The 23467-nt window shown below is 39.7% G+C and overlaps 1 protein-coding gene across 1 annotated transcript in view; it reads left to right on the forward strand.

The window, feature by feature from the left end:
- SOS2 (SOS Ras/Rho guanine nucleotide exchange factor 2) overlaps nucleotides 1-23467 on the forward strand; it is a 107838-nt gene that overhangs the window by 77298 nt on the left and 7073 nt on the right. The window contains exons 13-21 of the mRNA XM_084632645.1: nucleotides 2885-2988; nucleotides 9330-9549; nucleotides 10666-10785; nucleotides 11160-11322; nucleotides 13441-13558; nucleotides 14332-14504; nucleotides 16527-16643; nucleotides 20793-21054; nucleotides 23030-23071. Coding sequence (XP_084488771.1) covers nucleotides 2885-2988; nucleotides 9330-9549; nucleotides 10666-10785; nucleotides 11160-11322; nucleotides 13441-13558; nucleotides 14332-14504; nucleotides 16527-16643; nucleotides 20793-21054; nucleotides 23030-23071 — 1319 coding nt within the window. The remainder of the gene's footprint in view (nucleotides 1-2884; nucleotides 2989-9329; nucleotides 9550-10665; nucleotides 10786-11159; nucleotides 11323-13440; nucleotides 13559-14331; nucleotides 14505-16526; nucleotides 16644-20792; nucleotides 21055-23029; nucleotides 23072-23467) is intronic.

The following is a 23467-nucleotide window of genomic DNA, read 5'->3' on the forward strand; positions in this document are numbered from 1 at the left end:
ATCAGTGTCTTTGTCACCTTCAGGTTGAACTATTTCACTGTTCTGCTTGGGACTTTACTTGAAGTGGTAGCTTCAGGTAGCACGGAATGCCTGGCTTTCCTATTAATTGGAATGGACCAGCATGAGGAGATTACATCCATGCTGTGTGTGAGGTGTGGTCTGCTTTGGGTGTAGTTCAAGGTTTTAGTTCTAATACATCCATCCCTTTATGGTGCTGAATTTGGTAGTTTTAGGGAGTGCATGTTTTCTGTATGCAAACTGATAACTGCTGGAATCAGCTGAGGTGTTTTGTTGACAAAGTCTACCTGAAACTCTTAAATGGAGGTAAGTTGATTTTGGTGGAGGGTCCTCAGCTACGGCACCTGCTTTTTCTGGTCCCTTAGCAGCGCTTGAGTTTATTGGCTTTCAGAGAATGGTGTGAAGTGCACCTTTAATCTGGGCCACTACAAGTTATGGTCTTATAGAGTGGTATGGAGAGAGATTTGTTTGTGTGGGTTGATATGGACAGTTTTAATTTGTTATGCATCTAGATAACAAAGCAGTAGGCCCAAATAAATCAAATAGTTTGAGCCATCAGCTCAGGGGTTTTTTTTTTTGTGTGTGTGAAGGAGAGGCGAGAAAAGCAAAGTTTCTCATCCTAAGAGTTCAAAGGACAAGTGTAATCGTATTTTGGTTCTAAAGGTTAATTTGATGCTTAATGTTTAAGAAAGTAGAGAGAAGGCAGGTGAAAACTTGTATTTCCTGATCTTAAGAGAAAAAAGTGGATCTTGTACTGTTCCTTTCCTTTCATGTGAATAAAAGGGTATAAAAAATTTCTATTACTATTTTTACAACACTGACTTTTGATATATCAGCTTTTAAAATGAAAAATGTAAATAGGAAAGAGAAACCATTAGAAAACCTATGCCTTTTTATAAATGGTAAATGTTAACTAGCTTTTTCACTTGAGAAATTTGCTAATGATATAAGAATGTTGGATTTTACTTTATTCTTTTGTTATGCAGGACTACTAACTGTAGTCTGTAACCTATCATTTAAATCAGCTTCTGTACCAAATGACTGGAGGATAGCTAATGTGACACCAATTTTTAAAAAGGGCTCCAGAGGTGACCCCGGCAGTTACAGGCCAGTAAGCCTGACTTCAGTACCGGGCAAACTGATTGAAACTATAGTAAAGAACAAAATTGTCAGACACATAGATGAACATAATTTGTTGGGGAATAGTCAACATGGTTTTTGTAAAGGGAAATCATGCCTCACCAATCTACTAGAATTCTTTGAGGGGGGTCAGCAAGCATGTGAACAAGGGGGATCCAGTGGATATAGTGTATTTAGATGTTCAGAAAGCCTTTGACAGGATCCCTCACCAAAGGCTATTAAGCAAAGTAGGTAGTCATGGGATAAGGGGGAAGGTCCTCTCATGGATTGGTAACTGGTTAAAAGATAGGAAACAGGGGGTAGGACTAAATGGTCAGTTTTCAGAATGGAGAGAGGTAAATAGAGGTGTCCCCCAGTGGTCTGTACTGGATCCGGTCTAATTCAGCATATTCATAAATGATCTGGAAAAGGGGGTAAACAGTGAGGTGGCAAAATTTGCAGATGATACAAAACTACTCAAAATAGTTAAGTCCCAGGCAGACTGCGAAGAGCTACAAAAGGATGTCACAAAACTGGGTGACTGGACAACAAAATGGCAGCTGAAATTCAATGTTTATAAATGCAAAGTGATGCACATTGGAAAACATAATCCCAACTATACATATAAAATGATGGGGTCTAAATTAGCTGTTACTGCTCAAGAAAAAGGTCTTGGAGTCATTGTGGATAGTTCTCTGAAAACATCCACTCAATGTACAGTGGCAGTCAAAAGAGGGAACAGAATGTTGGGAATCATTAAGAAAGGGATAGTTAAGAAGACAGAAAATATCATACTGTCTCTATATAAATCCATGGTACGCCCACATCTTGAATACTGTGTGCAGATATCATTGTCCCATCTCAAAAAAGATATATTGGAATTGGAAAAGTTTCAGAAAAGGGCAAAAAAAAAATTATTAGGGGTATGGAGCATCTGCCATATGAGGAGAGATTAATAAGACTGGGACTTTTGAGCTTAGAGAAAAGACGACTAAAGGAGGATATGATAGAGGTCTGTAAAATCATGACTGGTGTGGAGAAAGTAAATAAAGACGTATTATTTACTCCTTTTCATAACACAAGAATTAGGAGTCACCAAATGAAATTAATAGGCAGCAGGTTTAAAATAAACGGAAGTATTTTTTCACACAACATACAGTCAACCTGTGGAACTCCTTGCCAGAGGATGTTGTGCATGCCAAGACTATAACAGGGTTCAAAAAAGAACTAGATGAATTCATGGAGCACAGGTCTATCAATGGCTATTGGCCAGGATGGGCAGGGATGGTGTCCCTAGCATCTGTTTGCCAGAAGCTGGGAATGGGCGACAGGGGATGGAGCACTTGATGATTACCTGTTCTGTTTGTTCCCTCTGGGGCACCTTGCATTGGCCACTATCGGAAGTGGGCTAGATGGACCTTTGGTCTGACTCAGTATGGCCGTTCTTATGGTTTACTCTTTCGGATACACTTACGTTAATCCCTCGTCTTTTTAAATAAAACTGATTGTTAAGGCTGCAAAGTTACATTCTCAAAATTCCAGGATTACCAAAGTTAAGGTTTCACACTCAGTTCTGACTCCAACCTGTTGTGCAGACGCATTGCGATGGTCCTTAATTACATTTTTGCATACTGTAACTTCTGCAGAACCCATGCTTCATCAATGTGCAGGTTGGCTGGACTTGAGGGTTCATAAAAATTAAAAAGATTATTTTTTTCCTCCCTCTCCTCCCCCCCTTATTTTTTAGGATATTAAATGTTTTTCGACACTGGGTAGAACATCATTTTTATGATTTTGAAAGAGATTTGGAGTTGCTCGACAGACTGGAGACATTTATTTCAAGTGTAAGAGGTACAGTAACTGTTACAATCCATTTGTTCTTTTTACTTTCTAATACATTCTGGGGGTCTAATCCTGCTATCTCTTACATACATGAGTAACTTTACTCACATGAACAGTTCTTTTTACTCCAGTTGAAGTCAAATCTCACGTGCATAGACATTGCAAGATTAAGTCAGAAACCTAAATAATTTCAGACATTACTATGTTGTTCTATTAAAGCTTATTTAGTAGTAAATATTTAAGGTTGTCCTTGTCTGAAACCAGTATGGTCTCTCTTGAATTCAAAACAACTTTAGGCTTGGAAGGATTCGTTTTTTTTATTGGCAGATATCAATTTCCTCAGACATACAAACCAACGAAAAAATATTTCCATTGATGATGATCGAAATTTACAGATAGGCAAGAAAAATGGTACTTGAGATTATATTAGAGTTTGATTTAAGTATCTTTACTTTATATATTTTGACAAGATATTGACAATTTGTGTTTTAATGGTTATAAAACAAACTCTTTGAATGTGTGTCTATTGCGATCAATTGTCTGACTCCCCCCTAATTTCCTGAAACTGTAAACATTTGAATTGATAAAAATTGGAAAAAGACTTAACACCCATAATTTTGCACAGTGATACTAATTTAAATAAATAAAAATAAACCGGTATAATCTGTCTAATTTTTAAAATTGAATTCTGCCTCTTCCCCACTTTAAGTTCCTAGAGAAAATCTTTCCTCAGGGAGAGGAGAAAATTTCTTCCCTGTTGGAACACTGATCCTTTCCCATTTTACTATCCTTGTCCTGAAGACCCTGAACAACAACCATTACTCTTCCAGAAGAGGAGAGCTGAACAATATAAAAACCTTTTAGCTTCAGTTAGTGTTACTTCCTGTAGGTCTTGTAGTTAAGGCTGCAAGTCTGTCACTAAGGCCACAGATGCCGTAACTTTCTGGGACCTCCATGACTTCTGCAGCAGCTCGTGCGACTGGCCCAGGGGCCACTTGAGCAGCTCAGGCAGCCTCTGGGCGGGCTGCACCGGCCACTGCTGGGGCAATCTTGGGCCACTGTGGTGCCCCTTCCCCCACCCCAGCAGCAGCAGGAGTTTCGGTGTGGGAGGGGGCTCAGGGCTGCGGGGGTGAGGGCTCCGGCAGTGCTAACCTCAGGGGGTTCCCCAGAAGTGGCGACATGTCCCTCCCTCGCATCTTAGGCAGAGGTGTGGCCAGGCGGCTCGGTACGCTGCCTCCTCCCACAGGCATTGCATCCACAGCTTGAGGCAGAGGCAATGCGTGGAGCCCTCAGGCCGCGCCTCCGCCTAGAAGCTGAGGGACATGTCGCTGCGCAGAGCCAGGTAAGGAGCCTGCTAGCCCTGTCAAACACACACGCCAGCAGCAGTGGGGGGGTCCCAGGCTACGCGCCACCAACCTTCCCCCTCCCCAGAGGCACCCCTGGGCCACCCCCCCAGAACACCCAAGATTTATTGAGGGGTATAAAGTACAAGTCTTGGACAGGTCACGGGCCGTGAATTTTTCTTTACAGCCCATGACCTGTCCATGACTTTTACAAAAAATACCCGTGACTAAAATATAACCTTACTTATAGTTGAACACTGTGATAACATTCCCTAAAGCAGTGGCCCTCAACCTTTCCAGACTACTGTACCCCTTTCAGGAGTCCAATTTGTCTTGTGTACCCCCAAGTTTCACTTCATTTAAAAACTACTTGCTTACAAAATCAGACATAAAAATACAAAAGCGTCACAGCACGCTATTACTGAGAAATTGCTTACTTTCTCATTTTTACCTTATAATTATAAAATAAATTGATTGAAATATAAATGTACTTAAATTTCAGTATATCATGTATAGAGCAGTATGAACAAGTAATTGTATGAAATTTTAGTTTGTACTAGGGCTGTCAAGCATTTAAAAAAATTAATCGCAATTCATTGCACGATTAATTGCTCTGTTAAATAATAATAGGATACCATTTATTTAAATAGTTTTGGATTTTTTTACATTTTCAAACATTGATTTCACTTACAATACAGAATACAAAGTGTACGGTGCTCACTTTATTTTTTATTACAAATATTTTCACTGTAAAAAACAAAAGAAATAGTATTTTTCAATCCACCTAATACAAGCACAGTAGTGCAATCTCTTTATCATGAAATATGAACTTACAAATGTAGAATTATGTACCCAAAAAACCTGCATTCAAAAATAAAACAATGTAAAACTTTAGTGCCTGCAAGTTCACTCAGTCCTACTTCTTGTTCAGGCAATTGCTAAGACAAACAAGTTTGTTTACATTTGCAGGAGATAATGCTGACCGCTTCTTGTTTCCAGTGTCACCTGAAAGTGAGAACAGGCGTTCTCATGGCACTGTTATAGCCGGCGTTGTAAGATATTTTCGTGCCAGATGCACTAAAGATTCATATGTCCCTACATACTTCAACCATCATTCCAGGGGACACGCATCCATGCTGATGACAGGTTCTGCTCAATAACAGTTCAAAGCAGTGTGGACCGACGCATGTTCATTTTCATTATCTGAGTCAGATGCCACCAGCAGCAGGTTGATTTTCTTTTTTTGGTGATTCGGGTTCTGTAGTTTCCACATCAGTGTGTTGCTCTTGTAAGACTTCTGGAAGCATGCGCCACACCTCGTCCTTCTCAGATTTTGGAAGGCACTTCAGATTCTTAAACCTTGGGTCGAGTGCTGTAGCTATCTTTAGAAATCTCACACTGGTACCTTCTTTGTGTTTCGTCAAATCTGCCGTGAAAGTGTTCTTAAAACGAACAATGTGCTGGGTCATGATCCGAGACTGCTATAGCATGAAATATATGGCAGAATGCTGGTAAATCAGAGTGGGAGACATACAATTCTCCACTAAGGAGTTTTGTCACAAATTTAATTAATGCACTATTTTTTTAATGAGCATCATCAGCACGGAAGCATGTCCTCTGGAATGGTGGCCAAAGCATGAAGGGGCATACGATTGTTTAGCATATCTGGCATGTAAAGACCTTGCAGTGCTGGCTACAAAAGTGCCATGCCAATACCTGTTCTCACTTTCTGGCAACATTGTAAATAGGAAGCGGGCAGCATTATCTACTGTAAATGTAAAAAAACTCATTTGTCTGAGCGATTGGCTGAACAAGAAGTAGGACGGAGGGGACCTGTAGGCTCTAAAGTTTTACATTGTTTTGTTTTGAGTGCAGTTATATAACAAAAAAATCTACATTTGTAAGTTGCACTTTCACGATAAAGAGATTGCACTATGGTACTTGTATCAGATGAATTGAAAAATACTATTTCTTTTGTTTGCCACTTTTACAGTGCAAATATTTGTAATAACAATATAAAGTGAGCATTGTCTACTTTGTATATTGTGTTGTAATTGAAATCAATATATTTGAAAAGGTAGAAAAACATTCAAAAATGTTTAATAAATTTCAGTTGGTATTCTATTGTTTTAACAGTTCAGCTAAAACTGCCGTTAATCGCTTTTAATTTTTTTGAGTTAATCGCGTGAGTTAACTGCAATTAATCAACAGCCCTAGTTTGTACTGACTTTGCTAGTGCTTTTTATGTAACCTGTTGTAAAACTAGGCAAATATCTAGATGAGTTGATGTATCCCCAGGAAGACCTCTGCAAATCCCCAGGGGCGTATGTATCCATGGTTGAGAACCACTGCCCTAAAGACATGAGCAAACTCCCTTTGCAGTCCACTTGGAGAGTAACATTGATGTCAGCTGAATCTAGATGACTTCTTGGCAATGCCTGGATGTCACTTTTAGGTTACCAAATTAGCCATCCTGTAATACAATTTTGAGTTATAAATTTAAAAAACAGTTGTTGATCTCCTGCTGGGTTGATAGTCACTATGTAAGATTTTCCTGATTAAAGATAGACTATTTTTGGCCAGTTCCTTGAAGGGATTTTGGTTTGAAATCCCTGGTCTAGAGACTCACTGGGCCTCAGGACGTGTTTTATGTACTCTACATTTATGAAACAATCTTAGTGTTCAAAAGTAAACATTTATAAAAGTTTATTTTTTCAAGTCTTTATGCTGCAGAGTTGTTAACAGGCCACTTCACCTTGAGTGGTCTCTTATAATAGGTGTTAAATACTTATGCTAAACAGTCTTGTAGTTAGCTGCCAGACTGAGGGCTTGTCTCCACTTACCAGTGGATCCACGCTGCGGCAATGGATCCGCTGGGAGTTGATTTTGCAGGTCTAGTGAAGACCTGCTAAATCGACCGCAGATCACTCTGCCATTGATTCCGTTACTCCACCGGAATGAGAAGAATCATAGAATATCAGGGTTGGAAGGGACCTCAGGAGGTTATCTAGTCCAACCCCCTGCTCAAAGCAGGACCAATCCCCAATTAAATCATCCCAGCCAGGGCTTTGTCAAGCCTGACCTTAAAAACTTCTAAGGAAGGAGATTCTACCACCTCCCTAGGTAACGCATTCCAGTGTTTCACCACCCTCCTAGTGAAAAAGTTTTTCCTAATATCCAACCTAAACCTCCCCCACTGCAACTTGAGACCATTACTCCTTGTCCTGTCCTCTTCTACCACTGAGAATAGTCTAGAACCATCCTCTCTGGAACCATCTCTCAGGTAGTTGAAAGCAGCTATCAAATCCCCCCTCATTCTTCTCTTCTGCAGACTAAACAATCCCAGTTCCCTCAGCCTCTCCTCATAAGTCATGTGTTCCAGACCCCTAATCATTTTTGTTGCCCTTTGCTGGACTCTCTCCAATTTATCCACATCCCTCTTGTAATGTGGGGCGCAAAACTGGACACAGTACTCCAGATGAGGCCTCACCAATGTCGAATAGAGGGGAACGATCACGTCCCTCAGTCTGCTCGCTATGCCCCTACTTATACATCCCAAAATGCCATTGGCCTTCTTGGCAACAAGGGCACACTGCTGACTCATATCCAGCTTCTCGTCCACTGTCACCCCTAGGTCCTTTTCCGCAGAACTGCTGCCTAGCCATTCGATCCCTAGTCTGTAGCTGTGCATTGGGTTCTTCCGTCCTAAGTGCAGGACCCTGCACTTATCCTTATTGAACCTCATCAGATTTCTTTTGGCCCAATCCTCCAATTTGTCTAGGTCCCTCGGTATTCTGTCCCTGCCCTCCAGCGTATCTACCACTCCTCCCAGTTTAGTATCATCTGCAAATTTGCTGAGAGTGCAATCCACACCATCCTCCAGATCATTTATGAAGATATTGAACAAAACCGACCCCTGGGGCACTCCACTTGACACCGGCTGCCAACTAGACATGGAGCCATTGATCACTACCCGTTGAGCCCGACAATCTAGCCAACTTTCTACTCACCTTATAGTGCATTCATCCAGCCCATACTTCTTAAGGGGAGTTGACAGGAGAGTGTCTTCTGTTGACATAGCGTAGTGTGGACACCGTGGTAAGTAGATCTAAGCTACGTCGACTTGAGTTACGCTACTAATGTAACTCAAATTGCATGGCTTAGATCGACTTTCCTCCGTAGTGTAGACCTGCCCTGAGAATCTGTCTACACTTAAAATGCTGCAGTGACACCTCTGTAACGGTTCAGTGAAGATGCTACTTACACCGACAGGAGGGATTCTCCTATTGGCATAGGTAATCCATCTCTCCAAGAGGCGGTAGCTATTCTCCCATCAACCTACTGCTGTCTAGATTAGGAAATTAGGTCAGTTTAAATGCATCTTTCAGGAATCTGGATTTTTCACACCCTGGTTGTACTGATCTAATTTCCTAGTGTAGACCAGACCTGAGTACCTTTCCCAGACCTGAAGAGGAGCTCTGTGTAGCTCAAAAGCTTGTCTCTGTCACCAGCAGAAGTTGACCCAATAAAAGATTTTACCTCACCCACCATGTCTCTATAATGAACTAACACAATATATTGGAAAGTCATCATACAACTAAAAACTGTAAAGTTGAACAAGTAGGGCCAGACTCTCAAAATTCAACACAAAACAGATGCACCCAAAAATGTGCAGTCTTTGTGCCCGTATTTGCATACGGAAATGGGTAACTGCGCACCTAACTTCTTTGCACATGCAGTTTCCTGATTTGCATACACAAATGTAGCCTTTGGTGGGTGCACAAATTGTTTGTTAAAGAAAATAATTTGGCCCATGAACCTGAATTTTTTCTATCCCATTCTATAAAATTTAAACAAATTTGTTAATCTTTTCTTTAGGTACTGAATGCTATCCTTATTTCACATCATTCTACTAGTTAACAAGCAGAAGTGTACATCTAACAAAATTATCATTTGAAAAAGCTGTTAAACCATTAATATGAACGTTTTTAATGTTGTTTTTTACAGGCAAATCCATGAAGAAGTGGGTAGAATCCATTGCTAAAATTATCAAAAGAAAAAAACAATGTCAAGCAAATGGAATTAGTCATAACATTACCTTTGAGAGCCAGCCTCCCCCAATTGAATGGCATATTTGCCATCTTGGACAGTTTGAGATGGACCTGATGACACTACACCCAATAGAAATTGCTCGTCAGCTAACACTTCTAGAATCTGATCTCTACAGGTAGTTATTCAAAAAATGTGTGTGTTCCTTAGTTAGTTAGCTTTTTGTTAGCTCCATAAGTCACACTGTTTGCACTAGTCAGAAGCATGAATTTCCTTTTCTGACAGGAGAAAACTAGCAGGATTAATATGGAAATCTAAAAGTATGTTCCTTTTATTTGTAAAAATAAAAAAAGGGCTCATTGCCATATGTAATCCCATTTTACGGGTTTGTAATGGGAAATGATAATGCTCTCTGCAGTCACTTTTAATACCTCCCCTATATTTGACTTTCATTTGTAATTGAAATGTTGAGTTAATCAAATTGCATTCAGCTTTAGCAAGAAAAAAATCTTTAATTTGTAGAATCAGCCTGAAGTATATTCTTCTCTTTTATGATATGCAAAGTAAGGTTTGCTCACCTTCTGTCCTATACCAAAGTGTTTATCCATCAACATATTAGACTTGTGTCAACATAACCAGACTTGTACAGTAAATAATTAGGACACTAAAATGCTGTAGTGAGTAGACAACACTAAAACATAACTGGGACATAATATGTGAATTCTCAAAATAAAAGTTTGGGGGTATCTTATAAAAAATGCTTGTAGCATTCTAAAAATAACTTTATTCTCTAGGGGCCCTCATAAAAACTAAGGTATTTAAACTGGGATTTTTGAAAGGTTTGCATGCTACAATGGCAGAAGGATTTCTAATAAAATATTTCTTTTTGCACATCAGGCTTTTATAGGGTTTGTTGATCCCCATTTCAGCAACACATTACTCATGTTTACCCATTAGATAACGAGAAGTTTTCTTTGTTCAGGATGCTTATTTCTTCCTTCAGAAGACAAAACTGAGTCCTTAGTAATTTTCTAATCTGAAAATACTCCACTGATGTTCTTTTAACAGAGACTGGCGTTTTCTAGAGTCCATTAGTGTGCGTGTTGAAATACCAGTCCAGTGATTATTTTGAATGACTGTTCCATAATGGATTATATTGAATAATCTGTACCAAATGTCATGTCACAAGTAAGGGGAAGAAATATGTAATAAGTCTTCTACTGCAAACATGGAACATATGAACATTAAGTATCAAACATTCCTTTGCCTCATACTTAACATTTTCTTTCAATAGGGCAGTGCAGCCGTCTGAACTTGTTGGGAGTGTGTGGACTAAAGAAGATAAGGAAATTAACTCCCCAAATCTATTAAAAATGATTCGGCACACTACAAATCTTACTCTTTGGTTTGAAAAGTAAGTACTGGGGATGTTAACGTACTGCCATGGAATCAAGTTGAAGTTCAGGGATCACTCAGGTTTTCTTACAGTTTAAAGGAGATTCCTTTATTTTGAATTATAAAATAGTTGTTGTGTATTCCAGTAATCACTACCTTAGTTAAGCGTTGATTTTGTGCTTGGCACAGTACAGGACAAAACCAAAAATCTGCAAGGCAGCCTCCTCCTTTTAAGTTTTAAACTGCCTATTTCGGTGAAAACACTGAGAAGCGTAGGGTAATGGTCTTCATTTTGAACTCCTGTTCTTTATGATGACTAAACAGTAGATTTCAGTGCCTAGCAACGTGAATTTTTTAATTCCAATGTTTCCTAATACCACGTTTCTTGACTAGGTGCATTGTGGAAACAGAGAATTTTGAGGAGCGAGTGGCTGTGTTAAGTAGGATAATCGAAATCCTGCAGGTTTTTCAAGAGTTGAATAATTTCAATGGTGTGTTGGAGATAGTCAGTGCGATGAATTCTGTGTCAGTGTACAGACTAGATCATACATTTGAGGTAAGTCTTCTGAGTGACTTGTGCATCCTTCTTAAGAGACTAACCAGAATCAAGAAAAACAAATCCTATACCATTTTTTTAAAATAAACACTGTTATTTTACAGTTACTTACTTTATAAGTGTAATGTGAAACACTCGTGAGGAATGTTATCATAAGTGGCATATTAAGGGTCCTGGGTGCCACAGGGGATTTGTAATGGCATCTGGAGTCTTTCACCTGTAGCTTGCCAGCTTAAATGCAGCACAGTAATGATTGAATGTCATAACTAAGGCTAAGATTTTGTCACGGATACTTTAGTAAAAGTCACGGACAGGTCACGGGCAAAACAGAAAAATTCATGGAAGCCGTGGCCTGTCCCTAACTTTTACTAAAAATATCCCAGACAAAATGGGGATCAGCGGATCCCCATACTACTTCATGCGGGGCAGCTGCAGGAACTAGGTGCTGTCTGTAGCAGCTGGTGGCTGCGGGGTACCACCTGCAGCTCCAGGCATCCCCCACTGCCTGCTTGGGCTGGGAGCTCGGGGTTCCCCACCACCCACGGGGACCAGGAGCTGCCACAGCAGCAGGGAGCTCAGGAGTTCCCCCGCTGCCTCCTGCTGGGAGCTCAGGGTTCCCCACAGTGCCATCCCCGGTGGCAGGGAGCTGGAGGAGTCCCCTGCTGCCCCGGGTGGCAGAGAACTCGGGGGTTTCCCCCACCGCTGCCCGTGGTGGTAGGGAGCTGGGGGTTTGCTGCTGCCTCCCGCCACGAGCTGGGGGGTTCCCCCGCTGTCCCAGGAGGCAGGGAGCTGGGGGGTCCCTACTAGGAGCTTGGGAACTATGGCCGATGGGAGCTATGGGAGGCGGCGCCTGTAAACAGAGGCAGCGTGTGCTTGCAGAGCCACCTGGCTGCACCTCATCCAGGAGCAGAAGGGACAGGGAGCCACCGGAGATGAGCGCCCCCTCACATGCCCAAACTCCCTCCCAGAGTCCCTGCCCTGCAGCACCTCACACCCCTGCCCTGCACTCCACTATCCCACCCCACCCTGCACTTCAAAGCTCTCCCTCTGAATGAACCGGCATTTTTTATTTACCAGCACCCCGTTTCCCTGGCATACCGGTTATAAACTTTTACTGTACCTTGAATGCTGTCTGGGAGCTGCAGAATTCCAGCTAGCGGGCAGGGAAGAGAAACTGTCAGAGGTGTGGGTGACCCCTTTCTTCTTTTGCTGACCAAGGATGATCCATGCATAGGTTTGAACATTTACAGAGAGTTTAATGCTCAGGAAAGAACTTAAGCACGTACTTAAGAACATTGCTATCAAGGAACGCAGTTTTTAAGCTTTGCTTTCCCAAATGGGGATGCTTTCCTGTATTTTGGTCAGAGTAAGTGTACAAGAATTGGAGGCCAGTTTTAGCAGATTCTGGAGAAAAGTTTAAACATTGGGGAACATTGGTGGGTTTAGGAGGAAAAAGTGTAAATGGTTACTTTTTCACTGAAAATGAGTGTTCAGTAAACTAATAAATTCCACCGAAATAGACTATTGAAGTTCAGAAGACAGTTTTGCACAGTAAGGATGGAGTCTGTGTTGTATGTAGAAAAATATTTTTACTAGTATCAGTGCTAGATGCTCATAACTAAATTTGATTTGTTTAGATTTGAAATAAGTCATACTTAAAACAGTTGGGATTATTTTTGTAAATTGATGGAAGTGAAGTGAAAATAACTGTCTGTATTTACAGTAGTTTGACACTTCCACGTGATGCCTCTTAGGGCTATGTATACACTACAGAGTTTATGCTGGAATAGTCCCCTGGTACAGAAGCAGCATATGCTGACAAACTTTTTTTTTTGCCGGTAGACAACATTAGCTATGTTGGCAGAAGCCCCCTTTTGTCAGCATAGCTGCGTCTCCACTGGGGGTTTCATCGGCAAGTTTTAAGCCATAGAGTCAGGGACAGTTGATGTAGTAGTACATTGGAAACCATTTAAAAACACTTACATTCAAATATTGTGAGAAACAAGGTTTTGTTAATTTATAGATAGATAGATAATACAAGTATGAAGGTAACATATTTTCACTAACCAAACCATGCAAAAGACACATTGTTGCTTTGTTTCCTCTTCAATAAATTAGGCATTACAGGAGAGAAAAAAGAAAGTTTTGGATGAAGCAGTAGAGCTAAGTCAAGATCACTTTAAGAAATACCTAGCTAAACTCAAGTCAATCAACCCACCCTGCGTGCCTTTCTTTGGTAAGTTACACTACGGGGTTGGAGATAAGGTTCTTGATGTTGGCTTTCTTTTAACGTTAAAATGAGCAGCAAATTAAGATGTCGCAAATGCTTTGAGTTTTTTTTAAGGTATTACATTCTGTACTCTGAAGAATTGCCTTTGTGATATGCATAACTTTTGATTTATTAGATTTTTAACATTAGTGTTTGTGAATAGTTAAAGTCAGTAACCTCAGTTACACAGTGTTTGCATTTTGTGTAAATATTAAATGTTTGTTGTTCTCTTGGTACACTATAAAATTCGTGTGTTTTCAAGAACAATTTTGTAGAGGCTGTGATTACTGCTTTTTTTGCTAGTTATTTGCCTCAGAAGCTTTAGTATTCCTTTGCAATATATTTTCTATAAATTTGGTTTTCATGGATATAGCTGTTGTATGCAGACTCAAGTTCCAATGAAAATAAAATAGGGTTTCTCTTCAACTTTAATTTTATCTCACATTCTTGACACTGTTCCTTTCTGGGTGACCTAAGCATGCTGGCATGTGACCTACGGACCATGACCTCAGTATAAGCAGATAAAACTTGTTCCTTCTATAATATATTTAGTTTTCAGAGAGAATGCATAGCTCATTTCCTCTTTCTGATTAATTCAGTATTGGTGCATTGAAGGAAATGATTTGCTCTCTTTTTATGGTGAGGATTTCTTTGCTGGCATTTATCAGAAAAAATGAAAACAGGAGTTGGGATGAAATGTGAAAATCAAAATTCTTTTTTTATATATATATATATACTAGGAATCTATCTAACAAATATTCTGAAGACAGAAGAAGGGAATCCAGACTTTCTTAAAAGACAAGGGAAAGAGTTAATCAACTTCAGTAAGAGGAGAAAAGTGGCTGAAATTACAGGCGAAATTCAGCAGTATCAAAACCAACCTTACTGTTTACGGATAGAACCAGAAATACGGGTAATCAAAACAAATACAGTAGGCGTATACTTTGTGTGTGCGTGCATGTATGTGTATACATATAAAAAAAAAAAGATGCGTGGCAGATACTCTACTGATATTCTTGCTGGGGTAGTGGTAGATGTGGGGGTGATTGCCTTAATATCACAATAACCATAATTGGCAAAGAAAAGAGGGTGCACCAAAGCATACGTTAATTCCAAATCCTTAATGTAGTTCATCACATATATCTCATCTGCTCACTACTATACAACAGATACTCCTTGTTTTTGCTATTGCTATACTTCTCTAGCTGGAGGGGGTGAATAGGATTAGAGCAAGAGGAAGAAAAGAGTTATAAAACAATATGAATATATGATGAGAAACTAACCGTTTCTGTGAAGAAAAAGTGTGCTGGTGTGAGATATTAGAATCCTTTGTATGTATCCAATTAATCCAAAACTCATTTGACAAGGTTTCTGACAAGAGGCTACTAAGAAAGTTAAATAATCATAGGGCAAGTAGTTATGGATTTGAAAGTAAATGAAGGAAAACAATAAGTAGGAATAAATGGTCATCTTTCAACTGGCAAAAGGTGAACAACAGTTTTCTCTAGGCTCTTCACTACGAGCAGTCTGTAATATATTCATGAATTGTAAAGGGGGTGAACAGTTAAGTGGCACGATTTGCAGATGACACACAATTAGATTAGCCTCACAATCGATAATATTGAAGAACACCAGAAAGACTTAAAGCAAGGTGAATGGGCAATGTGATACCAGATTAAATTATTGTTGTCATATGTAAGGCAATGCTTGTTGGAAGGAATAATTTAAACTACTTATACTCAGTGATGGGTTGTTAAGTAACTGTAACCACTCAGTTAATTAATTGTAACCTCCTCAGCTCTTTTGTGGGCAATTCAATAAATATGTCTGCTCAGTTTACAGCACCAGTCAAAGAAGCAACACAGTGTTAGGCTGCATAAGGAATGAGAACAATACTGAAAATATCAAAATGCCATTATTTAAATCAACAATATGCTCTCACCTGAAATAATGTGTGCGGTTCTGGTCACTCCAAAAGCTGCAGCTGAGTGACAGCATTCTTTGTATTGTGCTGTTCATTATTGAGAACAATTCTGGAAAATGGTTAAGTGATTTTAAAATTATGAAGAGGAGCATTGGAATATTTTGAAAACAAATCAAGAAAAGACAGAAGTATAGTAATCGTAAGTTATAGGTTATAAGTACTGATGATGGTAAAAAAAAAAGAATGTGTTTGAAAATGAAGGAACTGGGAGATCTTGGTGACTGCATTGAGATACTTGGTAAATCATCTACATAACTACAAGCATTTTACAGAATATTGTTACATTTAAAATAACGCAGTTCGTGTGATTTAAAATAATTCCTTTAGTCAGTAAATTTTATCATTAGACTAGGCAGGATTCAATTTTTATAATTTTGACAGATAATATTAATGTTTATTTTAAGCCTTCTTTAGACTTTTATCTTTTTAAATTTTCACAGTTGCAGGAAAATATGGGTGGAGTGTCAGAATAGGTGAGGTCAGACAAAAATTATGTCATGAAAGCTGCTGAGATTCAAAAAGTTAAGTTTATAACCCTTAAAACACAAATTGTCAACATTACATGTCAAAATATACAAAATAAATATCCTCAAATCAAACTCTTTAAGTTTGCAAGCAGCGTTTTTCCTACTCTGCCTGTATGTAAATTTTGATTATCATCAATGGAAATATTTTGTGTTGGTTTGTGTGTGTGTGTGTGTGCTGAAATTGACATTTACTGGTAAAATTCTAATCCTTCCAAGCCTAATTATCATTAACTTTTATGTTTTTTACTGTCATTTGCGTCAGGACTTGTTGGTGTATTTTTCCAGGAATGAGTTAACAGTAGTATAAACGCTGCATGCAGCCAGTGAAATGTTAAGATTTCATTGAACAGTTTTGTATTGTCTATATATGCATATGTTAAGATCATATAAAATTATTTATTGAAACTTGTTTACCTCATTTTAGCGGTTCTTTGAAAATCTCAATCCTATGGGAAATTCACCAGAAAAAGAGTTTACAGACTACTTGTTCAACAAATCATTAGAAATTGAACCTCGAAACTGCAAGCAGCCACCTAGATTTGTAAGTCTTTTTCTTGTAATTTTTTAAAGTATTTTAAATCTACTAATAAAGGAATATGAATATTACTATTAATGATGTATGTTTACTTCCTTTGAAATTATAGATGTTTCTTGCGTTTTTGTCACAAGACTTTTTATTCCGAAACTGTTAGATTTTTTTGTTTTAGAGATAATTTTAGTTCCTAAAAATACACATCTTTTGGCTTTATAGGCAAATTGTGTTTTTACAATAAAATATTGGAAAGAATAGCTTTAAAAGTTTGATTTTATGCTGTGTAGTTCTTCTCTTTAGAACTTGTAAAATGGCTTGATAGCATTATGAGACACTTTTAATTTCAGAATGTGGAAAAACGTGCATAAAATAAAAGGGAGAGACCTTTGTAAGAACATTTATTTCAAAATGCTAATTGGTATATTTTTCTCTGACATTCAGAGGAATATTTTCAAAAATAAAGTTCACTTTCAGAGCTAAATGGAAATACTCTTCACTTTAGTGCTGAACTGAAATATACTATGCAATTTAAAATGAGGTACAATCTTCTTGTAAAGCCAGATAGTGTTGATTAGTTTGTCATTTTAATTAACATTTTATTTTTAAAATAACAGCTGCTGAAGCATGAAGTGATTTTTCACACTGATATTTTGCCTCATAGAAAACTTACTATTATGTCATTATCTTTGCTGTAACTCTTGGCAAATCAGGAGTGCCTTTTTCTTCTTCTTGGGGTAAGAGAACCATAAAGCAGTTAACAGTTTTTGTGTCTTAAGGGTGATTAAGGTTATACTTCTCATCCACCAAGAGAATCAGGTGAAGTGCTGCTAAAGTAATGCCACCTTAAAAACATGTTCCCTGTGGGTATTCCACATGTGTGTACACATGTGCACCATGTGCCAGAGATTGGAGAGTTTTGATCGGTGGTTCTCCGTGCGCTCCAAATGAGGATATAAAGGGCAGTGCAAACTACCACCACTCCAGTTCCTTTTTACCGTCACATGGCCTGAGTCTGAATTCTCATTGTTCACAGATTTTCTTCATGCTTCATTCTTCTTCAAACCTGTAAATATATTATAAATAGTTTTTAGTATTTTAGTGTAGTTAGAGTTTTAATCTTAGTGTATTTGATAATATACTTTCTCCCCACCTCAGGGAGTCTCTTCTCATGGACAGAGATTATGCCCAGAGTCCTAGATTTAAGATCTGCATCTCCTGCCCCCTCCTTCCCCCCCGTGTTCCTTCTCTGTGAGCAACGAGCACCAACACTGCCTCTGTTATATGGGAGAGGCACACGTCTCAGCTAAATGCAGTATTTGTTGCTCGTTTTTCTTCAAAACTGTGAGACATTAGAGCTCTGTCTGAGAGAGACTTTTCTGTAAGATGTTATGAGATTGCCATCTGATCCAGGCCAGGGAGACCCAACTGTACATTGGCCTCAACCAACGAGCAGTGTCCCAACAAGCACAGGAGAGGAAGCCAGAACTGCTGAGCCCAAAGAGTTGCCATACCGGGCTTCTCATGAGAGTCAGGGGCACTCAAAGCATAAGGACAGATTTTTCTTCCAGGTGTTTTTCTGAGAGAAGGGATCCTTCCCTGGCTGTCCAAGTCCAGTGAGTCCTCACAAACAGTTCCTAAAGATTTAAGCTCACTTAAACTTTCTGACCATGAGGGCAAGGCACAAAAGAGAGAGGATCTGCTGGTACTGACATCAATGCCAATTCTTAAGCATATGGATTGGCACCTGCCAACCCCATTTAAGAGCTACTGAGTAGACACGTTGGTGCTACCAACCTGTCCCTGACCTGCTATCCATGACAACTGTGGTTGCGCTGGATTCATTGGTCCCAATTACTGGATTGCCCCAGACTCTTGAGACGAACCTAAACTTACACTTCATGGGAGGATATCTTCACCTTTTCTTATTCATAGTCTGTTCTTTTTTGAACATGAAAAATGAGATAACATAGGAGGAAACTACCTCGAGGAGACGGGAATGTTCCCCTCCTCAGTCCATAGGCAGGAGCTTTCACCCATTGGTTCCGATAGGTCTGGTAGTTGAACAAGAACTGGCACTCTCTTTGGAGAAGTTTGGAGGCTCTGGACATTTCTGGTCATTCTGTGAATGTCGGCCCATCCTCTCATCAGCATCCAACTCTTCATGTATCTACTACTTTGGAAGAACAGCAACAAGAAGTATTCCAACCCAGGGCCCCTTCACCTTACAGCCTGGTGTTTGGATGGGCATCAGATCTAGAATGTTAATGCTTGGAGATTGTTCTTTATTCTCAACCAAAGAAGGAAAGAGTACAGCAGAACAAGTTATCTGGATAAATGGAAGCTTCTCTTCCTGGGCACAATGTAATCGGTCCTCCAGAATCTGCAGATAGTCCAAAACAGGAGGGTTATCCTGTCCCTGAAAACTTCAGGGCTTTTCATAGTTCTCCTGCAGTTCATCTAGCAGCAATCAGTGCCTTCCATCCTCCAGTAGGACACTTCATTTTCCTTCACCTTCACCCAAAATTTGTCCCAAAAGTAATTAGAGTTTCACATAAATCAACCTATCCGCTTAACGGTATTGTTACCCAAAGCTTATGCTTCCAGTGAGGAGAGAAGACTTCACTCTCTGGACATCAGATGAGCGCTGGCGTTCTACCTGCAAAGGATGAGATCGATTAGAAAATCATCAAGCTTATTTGTTGCTGTAGCAGAACAGTCATGAGGGCAGACATTATCTGCTCAGAGACTGAATGAATCTCCGGCTGCAACATTCTATTCCTCCTCCAGATGAGGTGACAGCCCATTTCACTAGAGCACAAGCAACCACAGCCGCATCCCTTTGAGAGGTGTATCTATATGGAACATCTGTAGAGTGGCTATACGTTCACGAAACATTATGCATTAGTTCAAGCCTCCTCTGCAGATGTAGGTGGTGGAACTGCAGGATTATAGCCATCTATACCTACTGCATCCCGACCCCTCCTGTTTAACTATTGCTCATCAATCACTCACATGTGGAATACACATAGGGACCAGCACTCGAAGACTAAAGTATATTGACCTGTTACTGGTGATGCTCTGAGATGTGGAGTCCCTGTCTCTGTTCCATTACCCTACCCTACCCATCTTCTTCAAATTCTTCTGATTGGTGATAAGAGAGGAACTGAAGAAGCATCTGTCCGTCCCGCCTCTTATACCTTCAGTTGGAGCACAAGGAGAACATCTGTGTTTGGTGCGGACCAATGGACACTACTTGCTAGCAATCTCTGATCTCAGGCACACTGGAACCACGCATCTTGAAGAACCTTCAGTTACAAGTCAGTAACCTCCATTTCTTGTAGAATTGAGTTTTGTTTATCTGAAATTCCAGTTAGCCACGTGTTCTGGAGGCACTCTGATACCACCCTGGTGGATGTGATATAAGAACATTAGGTACCTTTCAGATAATCATTGTTTATCTGTGTTTTATTAGAATTAAGTGCAATTCAGATTAATTCATGCTTCTTTTGACTGCAATGTCATATCAGCCGCACCTGTCACTCTTATGCGTAAGAATTGTATATGGACTAAATCATATACCAGAGACAGAATCAGACACCAGAGTATATAAAAATGAATAAGAATAGTTTTTTCTTTAAAGATTCCCATCTCATGGGATTCTGACTCTTGGATCTATGCATGTGGGTAAGGGCCTGGTGAATTTCTACAGTATAAGCAATAGGAATGTCACGTCACCCTTACTGTGAGGTGATTTGACTACCCCTGTACTCTGGCTCCTTCTGACTAGAGTCTGCAAAAGAGCTCCCTTAGGAAACCACTTGCTGACTCCCATGGTTTGTCCTGATTGACACACATTTGAAACTCCAGACTAACAATTCTTTGGAATTATTGAAAGGAAGATTTCTTGAGCAGAGCCAGTTTTCACAATTTTATTAAAAACCCATAAAGAGTAACTTTTAAAAAAACAGTGAGAGACCTGTTATAAACTTAGACCTGTTAGAAAAATCATCTACCATTAAACAAAATTATGATTTTTGTTCGGAGTATTGTACTCAATTCCTTTTTTTCCCCCTCAAATATCGGTTAGTGGGTTGGCATTTTTACTATCAGTTTACTGTACTAAATACTTGTAATATTAATCATGATTACTTCCTTTAGCCTAGGAAAACAACATACCCTCTAAAATCTCCTGGAATAAGGCCCAATACTGGCAGACATGGTTCCACCTCTGGCACCTTGCGTGGTCACCCAACGCCACTGGAAAGGGAACCATGTAAAATAAGTTTCAGTAGAATTACTGAAGCAGAGCATGAGTCAGCAGTATCGGCCCCGACTTCTCCGAATACGCCATCTACTCCACCCGTGTCTGCCTCTTCAGAACTTAGTGTATTTTTAGATATTGATCTCAACAGTTCTTATGGTATGTATATAATATATTTTATATTTACTTGGGGGTTTTTCATTTGATATTTCACCTCCACCTCTGCCTCGGCTCTTGTTCCTTAAAAAATGTTTTGCTATGGCAGGTGACACCAGGTGGTGCTGTTAAATGGAGTCTTCTTTCTGTGTTCTTTTTCTAGTTGCATGCAGTCCTTTAGTCTTGGAAGAAATGCACTTGGTGGTGTTAGTTCTTGGTTTTTACAAGGTCCTGTATAGAGCTGTACAAGTAACAGGAGAGTTTGCTTTGTGCCTTGGGCGTGATAGGATCAATTCTTGAGGCATAGTTGCTTCTTGGGAGCCAAGCAAGGATGTTGGGCTGTAATTCCTGAAAGAAGGTGTTGTCTTTCTGTTCCGGGAGAGTGAGAGAGAGAGTGTGTGTGTGTGTGTGTAAATCAAGTTATATCCAGACTCTGTGTCACTGATTGCTTCTGCTTAGACATAGCCAGGTATCTAGTACTGTCTGGCAAAGGGGCGACACTGGTGTCACGAGGGATGCTGGTGTTGAAAGAAGGGGCACCAACAAGAATGTGCTGCTCTTTAAGATGGCCAATCATCTTTATTATAATGCCAAAGCAAGTCTCATTTATAGAAGAAACTCTACTGGATTTTGATAGTGATGGGATATATATATTTTTTTTGCTTTGGAAATAAAATGGAAGGCTTTCTTAAGAGAGGGGATGGGGGTAATTGAGCAAATAGAGCAACCCTGAATTCCATTAAAAAGTTGAAACCCACGAGCACCTTTTCAGCAGAGTCTGTTACTGCTGGGAGTGGCACAGGAAGATGGGTCCTTAAAACTTCAGAGAGGCCTAAAATGGTATACTGTGGTTGCCAGCTGCTGAGGTTACACTTGGGGAAACTTGTTCCAAACACGGGCCTGTAATGTTTTCCCTTTCTCCCACAAAAGGACATGTGAGTGTTCATGGAAGTTACGAGCTCAGCCAGCAGAGCTTGTACCTTCTTCATCAGCACTATTGAATGAACTGTGTTTCTACCGCATTCCTCGCCTGTAGAAGCTATGCACCAAGTACATAATGGAAGTCAACATCTAGTGTTGTTCACAAAAGAATGTAAACTCTCTGCCTTTTCCTCCCCCCTCTTAAACCAGCTGTCTCAGGCACAGCCACGGAAGTGGTTGTCTCTGGGAGAATGCTACTTGCCCATTCAGTTCAGTCCTATGACTGCCTGATGAGGGTGAAGAGCATTCGGGTGAAATTAACTCCTATACAGAAGGTCAGCACATGTCCTATGCACCACTTAGGCCTTATTTTGAGGGTTAAAGTAGGACTTTTAAGTAGTGCATAGATTGTGTGTTTGTCATCTGCGCTGGAGTGAAGTCCGCCCTGGTGCTTCCCCTCCCCTCTCAATCTGGTTGCTCTGTGTTGCGCTGTCAGTGGCCAGTTGACCATTCACGGTTGTTCACCTGTCGACAGATTTGGGTGCTAGGATCCAAAGGATACAACAACTACCCTGTGATACCCTCTCAGTACATATTGCATGGACTGGGATGGAAGGATAAGAGTTATGTTCACATATCACCATAAAGCTGAACATGAGAAAGGGGATTACATGACAAACTTGTGTTTCATGTGGAAAATAGTGAGGCTCTCCAGCCTGTAGGTAAAAGGTGACTCAGGGTGGTTGATGTTGGTGTCAAAATTCAGTTGTAATTTCCTAAGTTTCTACTATGCAGTATGTTCTTAACTATAACATTTTATTAATATTGTTTAAAAAGCCATATATTCTTCAAAATAACTTTCAAAGTTTTTGGCCAAAAAATATTTACATAGTAGAATGTACCTTGTTTCAACACTACATTTGATAGTACATCAGAGGTATTTTAAAGATACAGCCCAGTACATACTGGTCTTTGGGATGTTTTATAACTAGATAAAGGGAGGGGGGAACACTGTTTTGGTGGCAAAATTTCTTTTCTGATTTTTTTATTTTATTAGGTAACAATAGCATCTTTGCTCCTGTCCATTTGCCTCAGTCAAGTGAGTACCCTGACTCCTGCAGTTTGTCAATAAATTCTTTCCGTTTTCTAAATGTATTTGTGTACCATATGAGCCTAAGAATAATGAAACTCTCATAATAAAAGTATAAAATGTTAGACTAGCTAATTAAAAAAAATGCAAGGGGTTTTTTCAAGTTAAGTAGAGCATAGACATAAAATCTAAGGACTGCTTGGGTTTGAGCCTACAGACTGGCTAACTGCACAGATAAAGTAACTAGATACTATGGTGGTTGGCATTAAAATCTCATGCAAGTATTTGCTCTACTATTAGGGAGAGAAAAGGTGCTTTCCATGCCGTGTGTGGCGATCTGACACTGTATTCACGTGTTTCAGAGTAACAGCCGTGTTAGTCTGTATTCGCAAAAAGAAAAGGAGT

The sequence above is a fragment of the Lepidochelys olivacea genome (assembly GCF_965140295.1).
Source record: "Lepidochelys olivacea isolate rLepOli2 genome assembly, chromosome: 6".
NCBI lineage: Eukaryota > Metazoa > Chordata > Testudines > Cheloniidae > Lepidochelys > Lepidochelys olivacea.